Source organism: Taudactylus pleione, unplaced genomic scaffold, assembly GCF_031769625.1.
Source record: "Taudactylus pleione unplaced genomic scaffold, aTauple2 ptg000454l, whole genome shotgun sequence".
Lineage (NCBI taxonomy): Eukaryota > Metazoa > Chordata > Amphibia > Anura > Myobatrachidae > Taudactylus > Taudactylus pleione.
The window spans coordinates 1,604,454-1,621,475 of NW_028284856.1; the positions used below are offsets into that span (position 1 = coordinate 1,604,454).

The following is a 17,022-nucleotide window of genomic DNA, read 5'->3' on the forward strand; positions in this document are numbered from 1 at the left end:
CAGACAAATCTCAGGTGCACAACTCCAAAGCATTGATAATATATAAATGCAATAAAATTTTGCAATCAATAGAGGTTTTTAGCATAATCATGGCCAAGGTTATGGGCCTACCCACCATATTTCAGGGCACTGCTCTTAACTATCTCTTTACACTGCGCTTTTCTTACTATGGCGGTGCCCTGGGGCAGCTTAGCTGGGCCAGTTTGGGGGGGGGGGGGGGGGTCATGCACTCTAGGTTAGGTCCCTAACATACTAGGGTTCAAATCCAGAGTGCAGGACCCCCCAAGTGGCCCAGCTAAGCTGCCCCAGGGCACCGCCATAGTAAGAAAAGCGCAGTGTAAATAGATAGTTAAGAGCAGTGCCCTGAAATATGGTGGGTAGGCCCATAACCTTGGCCATGATTATGCTAAAAATCGCTCTTGATTGCAAAATTTTATTGCAATTATATATTAGCAATATTTTGGTATTGTGCACCTGAGATTTGTCTGTTTCTGTACCTATTAGAGCGTAAAAGATAACAAAATCACTAAATCTACTTTTTGGCATGTGTTACTCAGTCTTACAAGGCAAACTATTGCACTTTCAGTATGTTTTGGTTTGCCCTTCAATAAATACAGTTTATAATGACTACAAAAGTAGTAACTACTCACATAGGAATAACTATACTATACATCACATTTACTTCTACCCCAGTGGCGAGAAGAGTCAGAGAGAATACCCTTTATAGGGCTAGCTAATCAAACACACTATTTAATTCAAAATGGTCTATAAACAGTAAAAATTATCAGGTCCACTTCTGGCATCATTGGTCCTCTGTGGCTAAACGATAAGTGTGTGGTTAAATTGGACATTAAACCTATGGCCACTATAAAACAGCAGGATGGGCAGTGTATATCCAGCTTTAAATCTATGAGGCCTTATGGTGTAAGCTATGGGTCACTGCTATTCTGTGAGGACAGCCAACTCATGTAATCTGTAAGGACATAAAAATGTAATGAAAAAATAAAATGAAGTGTTACCTTAACAAGTTTGCGACTTGGAAGTGGATCTGAACTGGTGATCTTCACAATGACTCCACTAACAAACTGAGGTCCTAGTGCTTCCACTAGAAGACAAAATGATAATTGAACCATGATGAAAACAATTAAATATATAATTTACCATTATTTTATCATGAGAGTTTGTAAAAAAGTAAAAATAATAAAGGGGCTAAGGCTACTCTTGAAAACACATACTAATACACACATTTTCAACTCCTCTAACTTGAATTATGTTACTGTTGTCTAACAAAACACAACAATGCTGTAAGTATTCTGCATAGAACATACCCACTTAGGCAGAAGCGTGGACTCGCACATCTGTGAGGACACACACAAGCCATCAGTAAGGGTGAAGGGATTCATAAACATGTGGTTCACCCACAATGTTGTCATACCAGGGCCTATGACCTATTCATGACCACTTATAGCGGTTACTGTGTAACTTAAAGTTTGATATATTTATATGTACAGAGTTGCATACAGAATTCTTCACTAATAAGCACCCATATAACAGAGTGGAAATAACAGAAAATCAGACTAGTCACTAGCAACAGCAAGTACTAAACCATAAGCCAAGGCAGCTAGGAGAACTGTCAGAGGCCCATACAGGATAATGGTGCATAGAGGCTGCGCATTAACCAAGCAAAAACCATCCGAAGAAGAAACTTTACACATACTAAAATTCCATTAAATAAAATGAACAACCTGTCGCATGCTCATTATTCCCAAACTATACAAAAGTAAAATTGTGACAAAGTCACTCTATACAAACACCACAGACAAACCAACTTTCCAGTAAGCCCCACTCATTTCTGGGTCCAAACTACAGCAAGCTGCCACATATTGTTGCACTGGGGGGTAAGGTGTACAACAAAAATTTATTTTTTTGCACTATTTTTGTTATTATAAAATTAAATAACCATATAAGTCTCCTATTATGGGTCATTCCCAAATTTAGCAGAATCACTGCTCTGTGTATTAGATTGGATCCAGCCAGCGTCTATACCCCTAAATAATAACAGTTACAGGAAGATCCTTGTAAACTACAGGATTATCTTCTTAAAACATTTGTGTCAATATTTTGGCAAATTCAACTCACAACCATTGCAACAAATGTGATGGATATAGTTATTTTTTTAATTTACCCTGATTTATCGCAAAGTCCGCAGGGAACCTTAACAGTGCATGTTTTCCATATCTCCTTGCTAAGCAGGAATTTCATAATTACGGAGTTACACATTTTAAAAGAATCACATGTGGTACTAATCATTTCATTTGAGATTCTCTGAGGAGACCGGGAAACGAGGACTGTTATGGTGCCCTGAGGGCTGGAGTTTGGAAACAATGTCCAAGAATTGTTTAGGGTCCACTGATGGCCAAATTGTATGTCAATTAGGTTGAAAATGACTAAAACGAGATAGCATATCTGTACTTGTGTGGATAGCTTTCCAGCAATGAAGTTCTGCCCAGAGGAGTTTGTCGAGAGTCTGGTGCGCATACTGGCAACACAGGGTACCCTGTTAGTGAGAGACCCTGGCACTCATGTTTATGAAAAGCATAGGATCACTGTATTGGTTTGAAAATATGTTAAAAGCACTCAGAGCAGCTGTGAAGCCACAAATTACTTTAAGGTTGGAGCTTCAAATAAAAAATTTTATCTGAAGGTTTGGATGGGTAGCGCTGCACAGGTATAGATGGGGGATGGTGGTGACTGGGGGAAAGGGTGAGGGAGGGGGAGGATGAGGGTGTATGGGACAGGGGGGCGAGCGGATGGGGAGACGGGGGAACCCCGTGAGGTGGGGTGGCTGTGTGTGGTAATATATACTGGTGTGTGATGCTGGCGTGAATAAATACTGGACAGTGAATACAGGGTGAACAGGTGTTTATTGCAGTGTACAAATAAGAGAGACAGTGCTCGAAGTACTTGTGCAAGTCCCTTCTGGGTTCAGAACCGTATGAAGCTCGTTGCAGTCCAAGGGGAAAAGTCCATACCATGTTGGTGAGGGGGGGTTGAATAGTTCCAAGGCGGGGGTAGCCTGGCCGGCTCCGTGGATGCACAGTCCGGGGTGTTCCAGTACTTATCGTGGCATCCCGCTCAGACTTTATGGGTGGGTGGATGCAGGGGTCAAGCTGGTGCCTTGTGTCCTTGTCGCTTGGATACGCTGGTGTTGGACTGGGGGCGCTGTGCAGTGTTGCCTGTGCGTTCCTGGCTTCTCAAGGTAGGATCACGAGTCTGGGTGTTTCACCTCACTCGTATTGGTGCGCGACGTCACCTTGCTGGTGGTGTGGGCAGGGTTGTGGTTACCGTAGCAGGTAACTTTCGATGTCTTGGCGGTGGCAGGCTGGGAACGTGATGTTCAACGTTCCTCTGAGCCCTACCTTCCAGCTCCAGGGGCAGGCGGGTTTGGCTTTCACGGTGTTGGCTCTGGTTTCAGCTGGAGATTGGTGTGCAGAGTAGGCAGGTAGCGTCGATGTGTGACAGCTGGTGTAGCTTGGTCCCGGTAAGTCTCCAATTGTTATAAAAAAATGTATGTAGGAGATCTGCATAGTACAAGCGACTTAGGACAATTTTAACACTGATAAAAGCTATTCAATAATATTCTCTTCTCTCTGCAGCCCACATCACGGGACCCCATTTCTCTGCAGGTCCTACACTATCAGTCATACTTATGGAAACCTGGTAGTTGCTATCACAAAGGTTAAACTGAAAACTTGTTAACTGGTTTAAAGCTCATCTGCCAACTAACTTATGGCTTTTCAAGGCAAGGCAGTCACCAAACATAGCTTCTATCATACTGCCAAAAAGGCAGCTGACACAGGTTAATATAAATGAGCTTGCACAGGGGTGCATGAGGCAGCTGTGATCACTAAAAGGTTAATTAAAAATTAACCAAATAAAGTAAAAAATCCACTGCACTCGCCACTCCCAGATTTGGGGTGCAAACCTGCACTCGCCATTCCCAGGCCTGGGGTGCAATGATAGAAGCTATGTTTGGTGACTGCCTTGCCTTGAAAAGCCATAAATTAGTTGGCAGGTGAGCTTTAAACCAGTTAACATGTTTTCAGTTTAACCTCTGTGATAGCAGCTACCAGGTTTCCATAAGTATGACAGATAGTGTAGGACCTGCAGAGAAATGGGGTCCCGTGATGTGGGCTGCAGGCTTAAATGCATTGATCAGTCCATGAACCAAAACCCCATAATTTATGTATTATTGTGAGTGATTTAAAAATGGTGAGTGCTGAGTTTTCTGTTTTTTATTCATTTAAGCAATGTGGTCACAAGCCACTTTGCACCCCATGCCAGGGAATGGAGAGTGCAGGTTTGCACCCCAAATCTGGGAGTGTCGAGTGCAGTGGATTTTTGACACACACACACATATTATAATATATATAAATATATATTAGTGCCTTGCAAAAGCATTCACCCCCTTTGCATTTTTCAATTTCAACCTGGAATTAAAATGGATTGTTTGAAGGTGTGCATCATTGCATTCACAGAACATGCCTACAACTGTGAAGTTGTGTTTTATTTTATATTGTGAATCAAACATTTAGGACAACATAACAGAATACTTCAGCATGCTAAAGTATTCACACCCCTAAAGTCACTACTTTGTCGAGCCACCTTTTGCGGCAATTACAGCTGCAAGTCGCTTTGGATAAGTCTCTATAAGCTTGCCACATCTTGCCCCTGGGATTTTTGCCCTTTCCTCAAGGCAAAACTGCTCCAGCTCCTTCATGTTGGATGGTTTCCGCTTGTGAACAGGAATCTTCAAGTCTGACCACAGATTCTCAATTGGATTGAGATCTGGGCTTTGACTACTAGGCCATTCCAACACATTTAAATGTTTCCCCTTACACCACTCAAGTGTTTCTTTTGCAGTATGCTTTGGGTCATTGTCCTGCTGGAACGTAAACCTCCATCCCAGTCTCAGATCACAGGCAGACTGAAACAGGTTTTGCTCAAGAATATACCTGTATTTAGCACCATCCATCTTTCCCTCGACTCAAATCAGTTTCCCAGTCCATGCTGCTGAAAAACATCCCCACAGCATGATGCTGCCACCACCATGTTTCACTGTGGGGATGGTGTTCTTGGGGTGATGGGATGTGTAGGGTTTGCGCCAGACATAGCTTTTTCCTTGGTGGCCAAAAAGTTAAATTTTAGTCTCATCTGGCCAGATTACCTTCCTCCATACTTTTGGGGAGTCGCCCACATACCTTTTGGCAAACTCAAATCGTGCCTTCTTATGTTTATCACTAAGGAATGGCTTTTTTTCTGGCCACGCTTCCATAAAGCCCAACTCTATGGAGAGTACGACTTATTGTAGTCAGATGCACATATACACCAGTCTCTGCTGTGGAACTCTGCAGCTCCTTCAGGGTTACCTTTGGTCTCTGTTCTGCCTCTCTGATTAATGCCCTCCTTGCCCGGTCTGTGAGTTTTGGTGGGCAGTCCTCTCTTGGTGGGTTTGTTGTGGTACCATGTTCTTTCCATTTGATGATGCTCCGGGGGATCATCAAAGATTTGGATATCTTTTTATAACCTAACCCAGAATTGTACTTCTCAACAACTTTATCCCTGACTTGTTTGGAGAGCTCCTTGGTCTTCCTGGTGTGATGCCTCTTGCTTAGTGGTGTTGCAGCCTCTGGGGCCTTTCAGAAAAGGTGTGTTTATACTGACAGATCATGTGACACTTAGAATTCACACAGGTGGACTTCATTTCACTACTTGTGTGATTTTGAAGGTTATTGGTTGCACCAGAACGTTTGAGGGATTCATACCAAAAGGGGGTGATTACATATGCACATGCCAATTTTCAGGATTTTATTTATAAAGATTCTTTTTTATATATATTTTTCTCATTTCACTTCACCAAATTAGACTATTTTGTGCAGATCCATCACATAAAATACAGATTAAAAAAACTAAATTACAGGTTGTAATGTAACAAAAAAGGTAAAAAGCCAAAGGGGGGGGGGGGTGTGTGTGAATACTATTGCAAGGCACTGATATATATTTTTAGTATTCCCGATAGGCTATTTAGTTTTTAAAAGGGTAAAATGCACCCTGCTTTTTTAGCGGCGCCCCGCTAAAAACTGCCTGTCCTGAACCTTCCCCATTCGCGGGCCAGCAGTGTCCCGAGGGTGGGAAAAGTTGCATAACAGATCACCGCCCGGTGCATAGACGCCGTGCACATGCGCACAGCATCTATTCACAGTGAGGGGTAAGCTTAGGGGAAGCCCAGCATCCCCATATGTGCTAGGTACGCCCCCAACTGTGACGAATTGGGATTGCTGATTTTAACATCGGTTTACCACTCAGAATATTTATGTTTTGCTTCCCTGTGTATACGAAGCACATACTTTCTTGTACCAGTTTGCATAGTTATTAATTCCTCTATACTGTATACCAAGCTGCTCTGTCCTTCAGATGTATGAGAAAGAAGTTTCTGTACAGACTTAAGTTTGTAATGAAGAGGGCCAAAAAATGGCAACTATGTTTTACTGAAACTACACTATGTAGACAAAAGTGATTGGACACTTACAGCAAATAGATCAATGAGATGTCAGTATATCAAGTGATTACTGCAGACACCCTTCTTAGCAAACTGTTCTCAAGTTCCTGGAGGACAACAGCATCGGTATGTTTTGCCATTCCTCCTTAAATACAGTGACCAACTATGACACTGAAGATGGTCCAGTCTGCCTAGAACGCATCCGTCGCTCCAATTTATCCCATAGGTTCTCAATGGGCTTAAGATCTGGACTCTGAGCTGGCCAGTCTATCCGGGTTGCCGCATTCTCTGTATAACAGTCCAGCGCTGCCCTGGGAACATGCAAGGTGGCATTGTCATCCTCATAAAAACATTTGTCGTTTCTGTAGAACTGCAAGTGTATAGGCCTCCTATGAAGTGTTCTTGTCGAAACCGTCACATAAGTGGGCATGTGGAACTGGTGTGCAGTGGTATTCATGTCACTTGTGTGGGGGTGTCCAATCACTTGTCTACAAAGTTTTGTTCCCATATTATCACAATACAGCAGAGAAGGCATACTAAACACAAAGATCATTTACATAAGATGCTTATCAGCTGTGTATCAGACACTCAGAAGAGTCACTGTTGTGTCCTTTTAGGCATATGACATGACAACCAACAAGCATAGCAAAAAAAATACTTAAAGTAGCTTTTGTATATTTTACATTTGAATGTCCACCCTGATCTGTTGATGCAGGAGTGTGTAGACTATGTGCCGCACAGCTATATGCTCACATCCTGGTTGGATACTTGTGTTTTCCTGCCTGATACACTTTAATATGCCGTGTGTGATATAAATGACAAAGTTACATTCCTACAACTATAAAAGTTGGGCGCTCATTACGGGATAGGGAGAAAGGATTTATTTATTTTATTGGAGTCCCACAGTCTATTTTATTTCATGTATTGAGCTCACTGGACATTAAGAAACAAAACCATCACCTACAGTGTGTGCGGCTTATTAGAAGACGCCCAGCATTAGTGGTAGAAATGACTCCGTTTCACATAACTATTACCGTCTTTCATGTTTTTATGTTCTGCTTCCACTTCTCCTGTAGTAGAGACATTTCTACCACTTATTGACTTTTTGAGGGACGCCATGCTGGCTCGCTGCAGCGCCAAATACTCGGCCTTCAGGTCCATCCATTCTTTCCTGCGGAGAAAGTGACAGAAGGATCATCCAGGGCAGTACTGTCAGAGTACTTAGATGAAAAGGAATATATATGCCGACATTATGTGCATGTGGGCTGGATTCCATTGCAAAAATATTGGACAAAAAAACACCTAATACTCTAGTAAAAGGTACAACCACACAAGCCATCCAGTTGAACAACTCCTTTCTCTGACACACAGACCAGAGGAGACAAGCTAAAGGAGAAGAAACCTTTGCCTCTGTAAGGATTTCACCACTGCAAGCAGTGATCTGAGAGTTGATGTTAGCTCTACACAGCAAGCAATGCAGTAAACACTTACTATTCTCTGATGCCAGTACTCTATATTAATACAGGATTTCTAATCTAGTTCTTCAATGACTGCTTCAGTGTAATAAAAATCACAGCTGAAATGCAGTTAATAGTAAGTGCTTACAGTCCGAGAAGTTCCCATAATTATTTCCATTATTCTTTAACATTAGGCAAAACAAGTAAAAATAAATAAATAAAATAACTGCAGCTAGCATAATCATTAATGCAATGCACCAAATACCACTTATATTTTTTTCTGCTTGTTTTAGTACAAACAGGAAAAAAGATAAATAAACTACATTATAGAAATACTCAAATGTAAAAATACCAAGTCATCACACCACTGCTCACCACAGACTGAAAGCCTTGGGCAATGAGACTAATGGAAGGGTGACAGTCAGGAGTAGCCCAATCAGGCATAGTACAGTTAAACCTTACCAAAGTAAATCTGCAGTTTGTTTAATAGGGGTGCAGATAGGATTAAAGGCTTGCCGTAATTGGTAATAAAACAGAAGCAATCAAATCCAGATTTTCATCAGTAAATCATGCATAGATTAAAGACCGGAAGCCTAAAGGATAGTCCATACTCATCACATGGGACACAGAGCTGGATGTGGAAGTCATACAACAAATATACACCATTACAGACGTCACTTATGTCTGAGAGCTCCTGCAACTATTACAAGTACAGAAAAACAGCTACAAGTGCGAGTGAAAAAAAATTATGCAATATGGGATGTTTGCCATACGTATCGTTTAATTAAGCTGAAACCTTTAGAGGTTATGGTTCTGTCCAACAAATAAAGATAAAATAAAACTAAAATTTTGTTAAATTTTTTTTGACAAATCGTTATACATAAAAGGGACTGAGGGCCTGATTCAGACCCGCTCGCAAGCGGGTCGATGGTGCCCAAGTGCGCATGCGCACGATGGAGGCGGCTCCGTCGTGCGCATGCGCTCGACCCGAATAATGACGGCCAAGCCGTCGTTAAGGGTCTCGCACCAAAGGGGGCGTCCTGTCGATGGTGATTGACAGCATGCCCGCTTTGGTGGGCGTGCCGGGGGCGTGGCTGCCCAGATGGAGGCATTCCCATGGGAACACCTACCGTCTGGGTCCGGCCCCACTGACATCACTAGTGATGTCAGTGGGAGTGCTTTTGGCTCTGATAGAGCCAAAAGCACTCCTGGGCTTGCGGCAGCGAGACCCTACCGCAGGGTCTCGTCGCAAGCCCGATGGTCGCGATGGTCTTGACCATCGCGACCATCATTTTGGCCGCTCGCTATAGCTGTGGGTGACCAAAATGAAGGAGGGACGGCCCTGATTCAGAGCGAGCGCTCTGTCCGAGCGTCCGGCTCTGAATCAGGGCCTGATTCAGTAGTGGACGGAATTGCAAAGCCACACACAAGGGGCTTTGCAACTCCGTCCTGCTAAAGTTCTAATGCTGCAGGAGGCCTCTGAAGTGAAGAGACGCCTCCTATTAGCATCTGCGATCGCAGCCTGGGATGACCATTGTGACCATCAGTTATGTTGTGCAGTGCTGTGAAAGGGCTGCACATCATCAGTTATGTTGTGCAGCACTAACAAGCTCAGTAAGCCTCAGCTTGCACAGGCTGTCCAGCTTGCGTGGACAGGAAGTCTGCGCCCATGGACGCTGACCTTGCCCTCATCCCTCCTGGAAAACGGGGGCGACACACCCCGTTTCCATGAACACACGCTTCTGCCTGTAAATGAGGAAGAGGCATAAGTGGGTTGTGTGCAATGCCGCAGGTGTGCAGAATGGGTCCTGCGCAGGTTCCCAATAAACGGGGTCCTGCATGAATAGTATCCTCTGCTGAATCAGCCCCAAAATATTGCAATATGTGAAATAGTATTATTAGTATGTACTGTATTACAGTTTTCCAATAGAATGGCTGAGTGTACAATCTGGAGAAAAGGACAGTCACTAGAATACAGAGAGTGTAAATTAAAGATAGAAACAATGCTAATTAAAGATAGAATTGCTTGAAGGGTTCACAAAGGTAACTGAAGTTTGCACACATCCCAAAGTATCCCTGGTTGTGTATACTATTAGTATGCAGTCACAGCCCAGTCTGATAGCAACACAATGGTCTCTCCTGGCTGCGAGTAGCTCATTCCTGTGTACATTTGCCCCAGGAAAGCACAGTAAGTCTAATTGGGAGCCTTAGCCCTTGCAGGTACTTATTAGCATATGAAATGCACCTGAAAGCAGAACATTCAATGCAATTCAGGCATCAGAAGGGTTAAATGCTAACAATTTCCTCTGGTCACCTGAGACAATGGGTTAAGACACCCACCACAAATGTTTCATTTTGAAAACATCTTGTGCATCACAATAGCAAAAGGGCAGCAACTGGTGCTTTTGGATTGGATTTATCCCAGAGATAATATAGAGGTATAAAAGTCAGGGATGGGAAAGCAGAGCTCAATCTAGTCAGGAAGACAGGAGAGGAGACACAGACCTTGTAGGTGAGTAACCATTACCAGCAGCTCTGGTTCTAGGTGTGAGATTAGATACGTTATTCAATACAAAACTTAATCACACCTGCATTAGGCATTCTCATCCTTACCGTATATGTTTTACTAACTCCATGCGGCTAATCCTGTGTTGCACTTAGTTTTGGTTTTTTTAAAGAGGTATTTCCGGACATGTCACGGTTATCATCTAGCCATGTGCATGGAGATTGTTAAATAATGGTTTTCAAAATAATTAGTGTAAAGCCTTAATGTGTATATTGTAGCCATTTGTGACTGGAATAAAGGCTGAATATTATGTGCTTTTGTTTTATACCTCAGAATAATGCAATTTCCTGCGAGTTACATTTGATCAAGACATTAACAACTACACTCAAAAGGTCAAAATGTTATTTCACACCAATGTAAAATATATAAAAATCTATACACATATCCTAAACATTTATACCAGAAGCCTTTATTCCAGGGATACCAGAAGTGGTTTAAACAAATTTGTAATCCTGACATGCCTAAAATGTAGTTGTGGATTTGTTATTAACTATTTTTATTGCAAAACTAGTAACATACTGTAGTATGATATGAGTATAAGGCCTGTATATTGCAATTTTCCTAATACCTTTCTGATTAATAACTTTGGAGATACGTATTGCATGGATGTTAAATGATGGATATTGGTTTATTAAGAATGTGAGTAGCACTGGAATATTAATTGTCTATTTTAATGTCAAGCTTTGTAAAGATAATGTATTACTGGTATAAATCTCATATCATTTCCTCACTATATAAGTGTCCTTTCTCTATCACTCTGTAGATCACAAATGGAAAATAGAAAAAAAAATAAAATAATTATAGCGGGAGAGATATCATAACTATGGAAAATATTGTTGTGGACACACAATCAAAATATAATCCTTGATCAAGAAAGACATCTATGTATCAACTAAATGGAACAGAGAAGGGCATCCTTATAATGTTACAGAACTGAATATTGCATAGCTTGTTCTAGGACTTGCTTGCATGTAACACATATATTGCTGTCTTTCGCACATAAGGTTTGAAATCATTTAAAAAGAACCCCTGATACTTTAACATTGGGCTGCTTACTGAGTCTTGAAAAAAAAGAGTAAGTGCTCCAATGTTTTAGTGTTAGTGAATCCTGTATTCCAGATAGATACATGTCAGATATTTTAAAAGCATGGTTCCATGGAAGGGAGTTACAAGTACAAAAAATATGGAGCAGTTAGTGCCTCCTGTTTTTGCAGCGGTGGTCCCTTGATGCATGTTTCTGGGCATAAGATAACTGCTGTATGCACTTATCATTGCCAATGTGCACCTCTATGGTATTAAAGCAAGAATTGCACTTTAGCAATGGTGACTGTGTGTGGCTCACCTACAGTATCTGAACATTGTGTATCATGGCAGGAAGATATGTAACATTTTATTCATTTCTAATATGTCCACAATTGTCAAGTAAATACATGGTGTTATATTATAGAATAAAAGATATCATAGATGCATACATATCTGCTTAGTGTTTGGCAGTGTAAATAATACTATGTAATATCAGTCCCTTGGTCTACGTGACACTTCTCTCTCTTGGCTGTCCTCCTACCTCTCTGACCGTTCCTTCTCACGACTCCTCCCCCCCACAGCCTCTTAAAAGTAAGTGCTCCCCAAGGTTCTGTTCTAGGACCTCTCCTATTCTCTCTCTATACGTCCTCTCTAGGTAAACTCATCCGCTCTTTTGACCTCAATGATCATCTCTATGCTGATGATACTCAGATCTACCTTTCCTCACCTGGGACCTCAGAGGCGGTCGTTAGATGCAAGCGGTCGCTCTGAATGAGGGCGGCCACTTGCATCTTGTAGTGCCGCCTCTTGGTCGATTGCTAAGCTGTGGGTTACCACCCACAGCTCTAGCGACCGACCAGGGTGATGGTCGCGATGGTCAAGACCATCGCGACCATCGGGGCTTGCGACGAGACCCTAAGGTTGGGTCTCGGCACTCGCAAGCCCCAGGGAGCTTCCTGCTCTGATCGAGCAGGAAGCTCCCCACTGACATCACTGCTGATGTCAGTGGGGCCGCCCCCAAACGGCAGGCGTTCATTCTTGAACGCCTCCGTTTGGCCGGCCATGCCCCCTGCCCGCCTCCCAAATGGGGCAAGCTGTCACTCACCATCGACAGCTTACCCCCTTTGGTGCGAGACCCCTAGCGACAGAGCGCCCGTCGCTAGCCAGTTCTCGCGCATGCGCACGTCGGAGCCGGCGGCAGCTGTATGCTTGTTATAGCAGCCGATGAGTCAGACAGACTCTCACTGGCTGCTGCGTCGTCCACGGAGTGAGCTGGCTGGAGCTCACTCATGAGCTCCGCCTTCCGGCTCACCTCGCAGCAGGTGATGGGACAGACGTCTGGGGACACTGTGGAGGCAGTGCATAGGTGGGGGTGGCCGCTACTGGGGACACTGTATGGGGGCGCCACCACTGGGGCACTGTACAGGCTGGGGCCACTTCTGGGGGCACTGCAGAGGGGGGGACCACTTCTGGGGGCACTGCAGAGGGGGGGGACCACTACGGGGGCACTGCAGAGGGGGGGGACCACTACTGGTGCAACTGCAGAGGGGGGGACCACTACTGGTGCAACTGCAGAGGGGGGGACCACTACTGGTGCAACTGCAGAGGGGGGACTACTACTGGGGGCACTGCAGAGGGGGGACTACTACTGGGGGCACTGCAGAGGGGTGCCCAAAGCATATTCTTGCATCTGGGCCCACCACTCTCTAGTTTGGCCACTGCCGGCGGTGGCTTTGCTTGCCCGGGGTTTTTTGGCTGCAGAGGGGTGGTCTTTCTGGGGGTTGGTTGCCTGGAGAGGGGGGGTTAGCTGCTCAGTAATGTGGCTGTGGGATGGTGGTTTACCTGGGGTACCCAGTTAGTGGTGTGGCCATGGGGGTTGGTTGCCCGGGGCACAGGTATTCAGTAATGCTGCCCCGGGGGAAGAGGGGGTCTGGCTCCTACACTTTCATCCTGGTTTCTTAGGTTTTAGAAAAAATTGTCAAGCCCTGACATACATTGGTCAGCTACATGTAGCTAAAATAATAGGTTGTTTCAGAACTTGCATGCAATACAGCACTCTGCCTACTGAAAAGAGGAGAGATTGTATTTCCTCCCAGTACTTCAGGTGTAGACCTAGATCATACATTTATTTATTAACAGTTATTTATATAGCACCCAGATATTCTGCAGCGCTTACAGAGCACACCACACACTACTTACACCCAGACATTAAGGGGGCAATTCAATTCTGCAAGATGTTGGGTCATGATGTGCGGATGCACACATTACTGTATATTACGGTAGTCTGTCGTACAGTTACAGCTCCCCCTACGTCTAGTAACATTGCAAGTTACACCACTGCTTAAATCAGTTTTTTGTGTGTGACACTGTTTTATGGAATACATTGTAAAGGACATACTTGAACAGGACTCTTAAGGGGACAACCTCTTCCCCAACCCTATGTCTCTCCTTATGTTTCTTCTTTCGCTTCCGCTTTACTTTCACTGTAGACGTTTCCTTCTTGTCAATGGTGTCCTTTTCTTCTTCTGTAGAAACCTCTGAGAAAAAATAAAAATTGTATTTACAAATTATGCAGGATGCACAGCGATCTAATACCTGCATGAACATCCCATCATGTCCCATATATATGTCACACATAGAAATGTCACCTTTACATTCTGGAAGCTCTGTAGACAGCATTGCTGACTTTGAATTTACAGCTTCATCTTTCGCATGTGCTTTTCTGTACTTTGATGAGGAATCCTGCTCCTCCGAGCTGCTACGTTTCCTCTTGCCAGATCGGCTTTCCTCTGACTGGTCTGAGCTCTCTGCCCTATCCCTTTTCCTCGTCTCTTTCTTAGAGATCTGCTCTTTAGATTCTGATGTCTCAGTCATAGAGCTTTCTGACACACTGCGATGTCTTTTAGTCCTTTCTTCCTTGGTGGACACTTCCATATTTTGGTCATAATTTTCCTCTACTGCTTTCTCATTGCTCTCCTTACGGCTTTTAGTCTTTTTCTTCTTCTTCTTTTTCTTCTCCTCTAGTAAATCAATGACACTCCATTACACTTCTACCATATGTATACACCCCTGCCTCCACATTACTGACGAGGCAATAACATACTGCCATGGTTTTGTGTTAGTGGCTAGCAGTATAATACCAGAGAGGTGGAGGTACAGCTAAATGAAACAGCTCTGCAGTGCATGTTCTTGTGTTAAATATAAATTTCAACTGTGTAAGCCTGAATTTGCTTTTTTAGATGGAGAAAGTAAAAAGCTCATCAATTACTGCAAAAAAATAATACACACAAATTAAATGATAACCTATGCATGCATGGGACCTGCACAGATCTAGCAACCTATCCAGGGACAAAGATATGTTTAACTCATACCAAAGTCATTGGCCTCAGGTGCTGGCAGCTCTGGAACAGGCTTGCTTTTCACTGTTTTTGGGAACATCCCAGCCTTCCTAGGCGCTTCTTCGGGTGGGTTATTTAGAAACTAAATAATTTAAGGGGGAGGAACAGAGGACAAATATAATGATTACCACATGTCTCATGGAACATATTTAATACTTTCTATTAATATAACCTGATTTATAAGATCTTATCTTCCTATTTTGTACCAGCATGCAACTGCCAAATGCCATACCTGGTGCCCATAGCCGACAGATTAGAGCACATTGAAGAGTCTCATGGACATTATATAGCAAAAATAAGACAGGACTATAACATAATGAATATAATCTTAGAAATTTCAAAAAGAGAACTTTCTAATCTCAAAGGGATCATACAAAGCATGTAAAATATATATCTCTCTCTCTATATAGTAAAGATGAATGGCGGCACTCACAGGTCTTGAAAGATAAGGATACGCAGACAACTGTGTCACTCTGGTCCGACGTTTCAGTCAAAGACTTTTATCAATAACATAAATGAAATACCAAACATACATACCTATATAACAGTGTGTCTAATGTGACGGGTGCTGCCTCCGTGCGCTGGCCACCGGGTGCTCCGAGTCGGACGTCATCCGCATGCGCCCATACTGCGGCACTGGCGCGATGACATCACCAGCGTGGTGACGTCACGCGTCAAGCCAGGTACAGTGGGCCACTCGCAGGCTAGTCTAGTCTAGCACACCAGTGGCCTGGAGGATACATTACAATGAATAAACAAACAGTAAATGCACCGACAATTAAACAAAGTGCATGTATTTGAGTATCAAAGTGTTGAATACATGTGTAAAGCACCCAGATGTAAGGTATAGGAGATGTCTGGTGGGGAAATGTGACATGAGAAAATAGAACATGATAAAATTAGTGCATAATGGATATAGTGTAATGCAATCACCCTGATCTCTGGGGAGAACATATAAACTCCACATCATAGTGTCAAAAAAGGGGATGATAATATTGAGTGCAAATAAATGTATAACCTAAATGTCATGTAAATAGACCCATAAACACATCCATAAAAAAGAAACTATTTATAAAGTCAAAAAGGACGTCATAAAATCGAGTTTCTTTTCACCATGTACAAAAGTAGGACATTTTTCTGTGTAACAGCTACAGATAAAGGCTTTTCTATATAGTCGTCACAATATACTGGACTACTATAAAGCAGTAACCAGTTGAGGTTTGATAATATCTATTATATTAATAAACAGAGGTTGGCCGATATCACTAATGCTGGGGGAATCGGTATGTAATACCGGACGAAATCCCGACAGCGACAGGTCAAAATCCCGACAGCTAAAGGTAAGTTACCTAACCCTCCCCTCTCCCCCCACCCAACCCTCCTTTAGGGGTGCCTAACCCCAACCTCCCCCCCTTAGTGCCTAGCCCTAACCTACCCCCAGGGGTGCCTAAACCTAGCCTCTCCTGCCCACACCCTAAACCTAACCCTCACAGGGGGTAGCCTAACCCTAACCTCTCCCCATAGTGCCTAACCCCAACAACCCCTTCCCCTAGCTTAACCCAAACCTTCCCCGTGGGGGGTGCCTAACCCTAAGCCCCCCCGAAGGTCCTTAAACTTAACCCCCCCATCCTCTGCTAAGTGTTATACATACCTGTCTGAGGACGATTGGGATGGCGGGGGTCGGTGTTTCAGCGTCGGGATTAAGATAGGCGTCTGCATTTCGACGCCTATCTTAAGTCCCTTGTCGGGCAGGAGTAGTCGGGTTTTACCTCATCCCAATGCTGGATACACACTGGCCGATCAATTGATCAGCCAATATATCTTTTGGCCGTCGGCCAGTGTGTACAGAAGATACGTCTGTGAACCGCGTCATTCACAGACATATCGCATTGGCTGTGCTGCACAGCCGATGGACAGATATGTCTGTCCTGTCCAAGCATACAGTAGCAAGTACCTTAATATGTATCCGGTGATTAAATCCCTCAATATCCTTAAAAATTGGCTTTGAAACCCATTAAA

General features: G+C 43.5%; 1 protein-coding gene across 4 annotated transcripts in view; it reads right to left on the minus strand.

The window, feature by feature from the left end:
* The window catches only part of LARP7 (La ribonucleoprotein 7, transcriptional regulator), a 63,137-nt gene that overhangs the window by 15,700 nt on the left and 30,415 nt on the right, over positions 1 to 17,022 (minus strand). For all 4 annotated transcript variants that reach the window (XM_088448332.1, XM_088448330.1, XM_088448331.1 and 1 more), the window contains 5 exons: positions 14,977 to 15,085; positions 14,254 to 14,625; positions 14,004 to 14,142; positions 7,594 to 7,730; positions 1,020 to 1,105 (listed from right to left, as the gene is read on the minus strand). In XM_088448332.1, the coding sequence (XP_088304458.1) occupies positions 1,020 to 1,105; positions 7,594 to 7,730; positions 14,004 to 14,142; positions 14,254 to 14,625; positions 14,977 to 15,085 (843 nt within the window). The remainder of the gene's footprint in view (positions 1 to 1,019; positions 1,106 to 7,593; positions 7,731 to 14,003; positions 14,143 to 14,253; positions 14,626 to 14,976; positions 15,086 to 17,022) is intronic.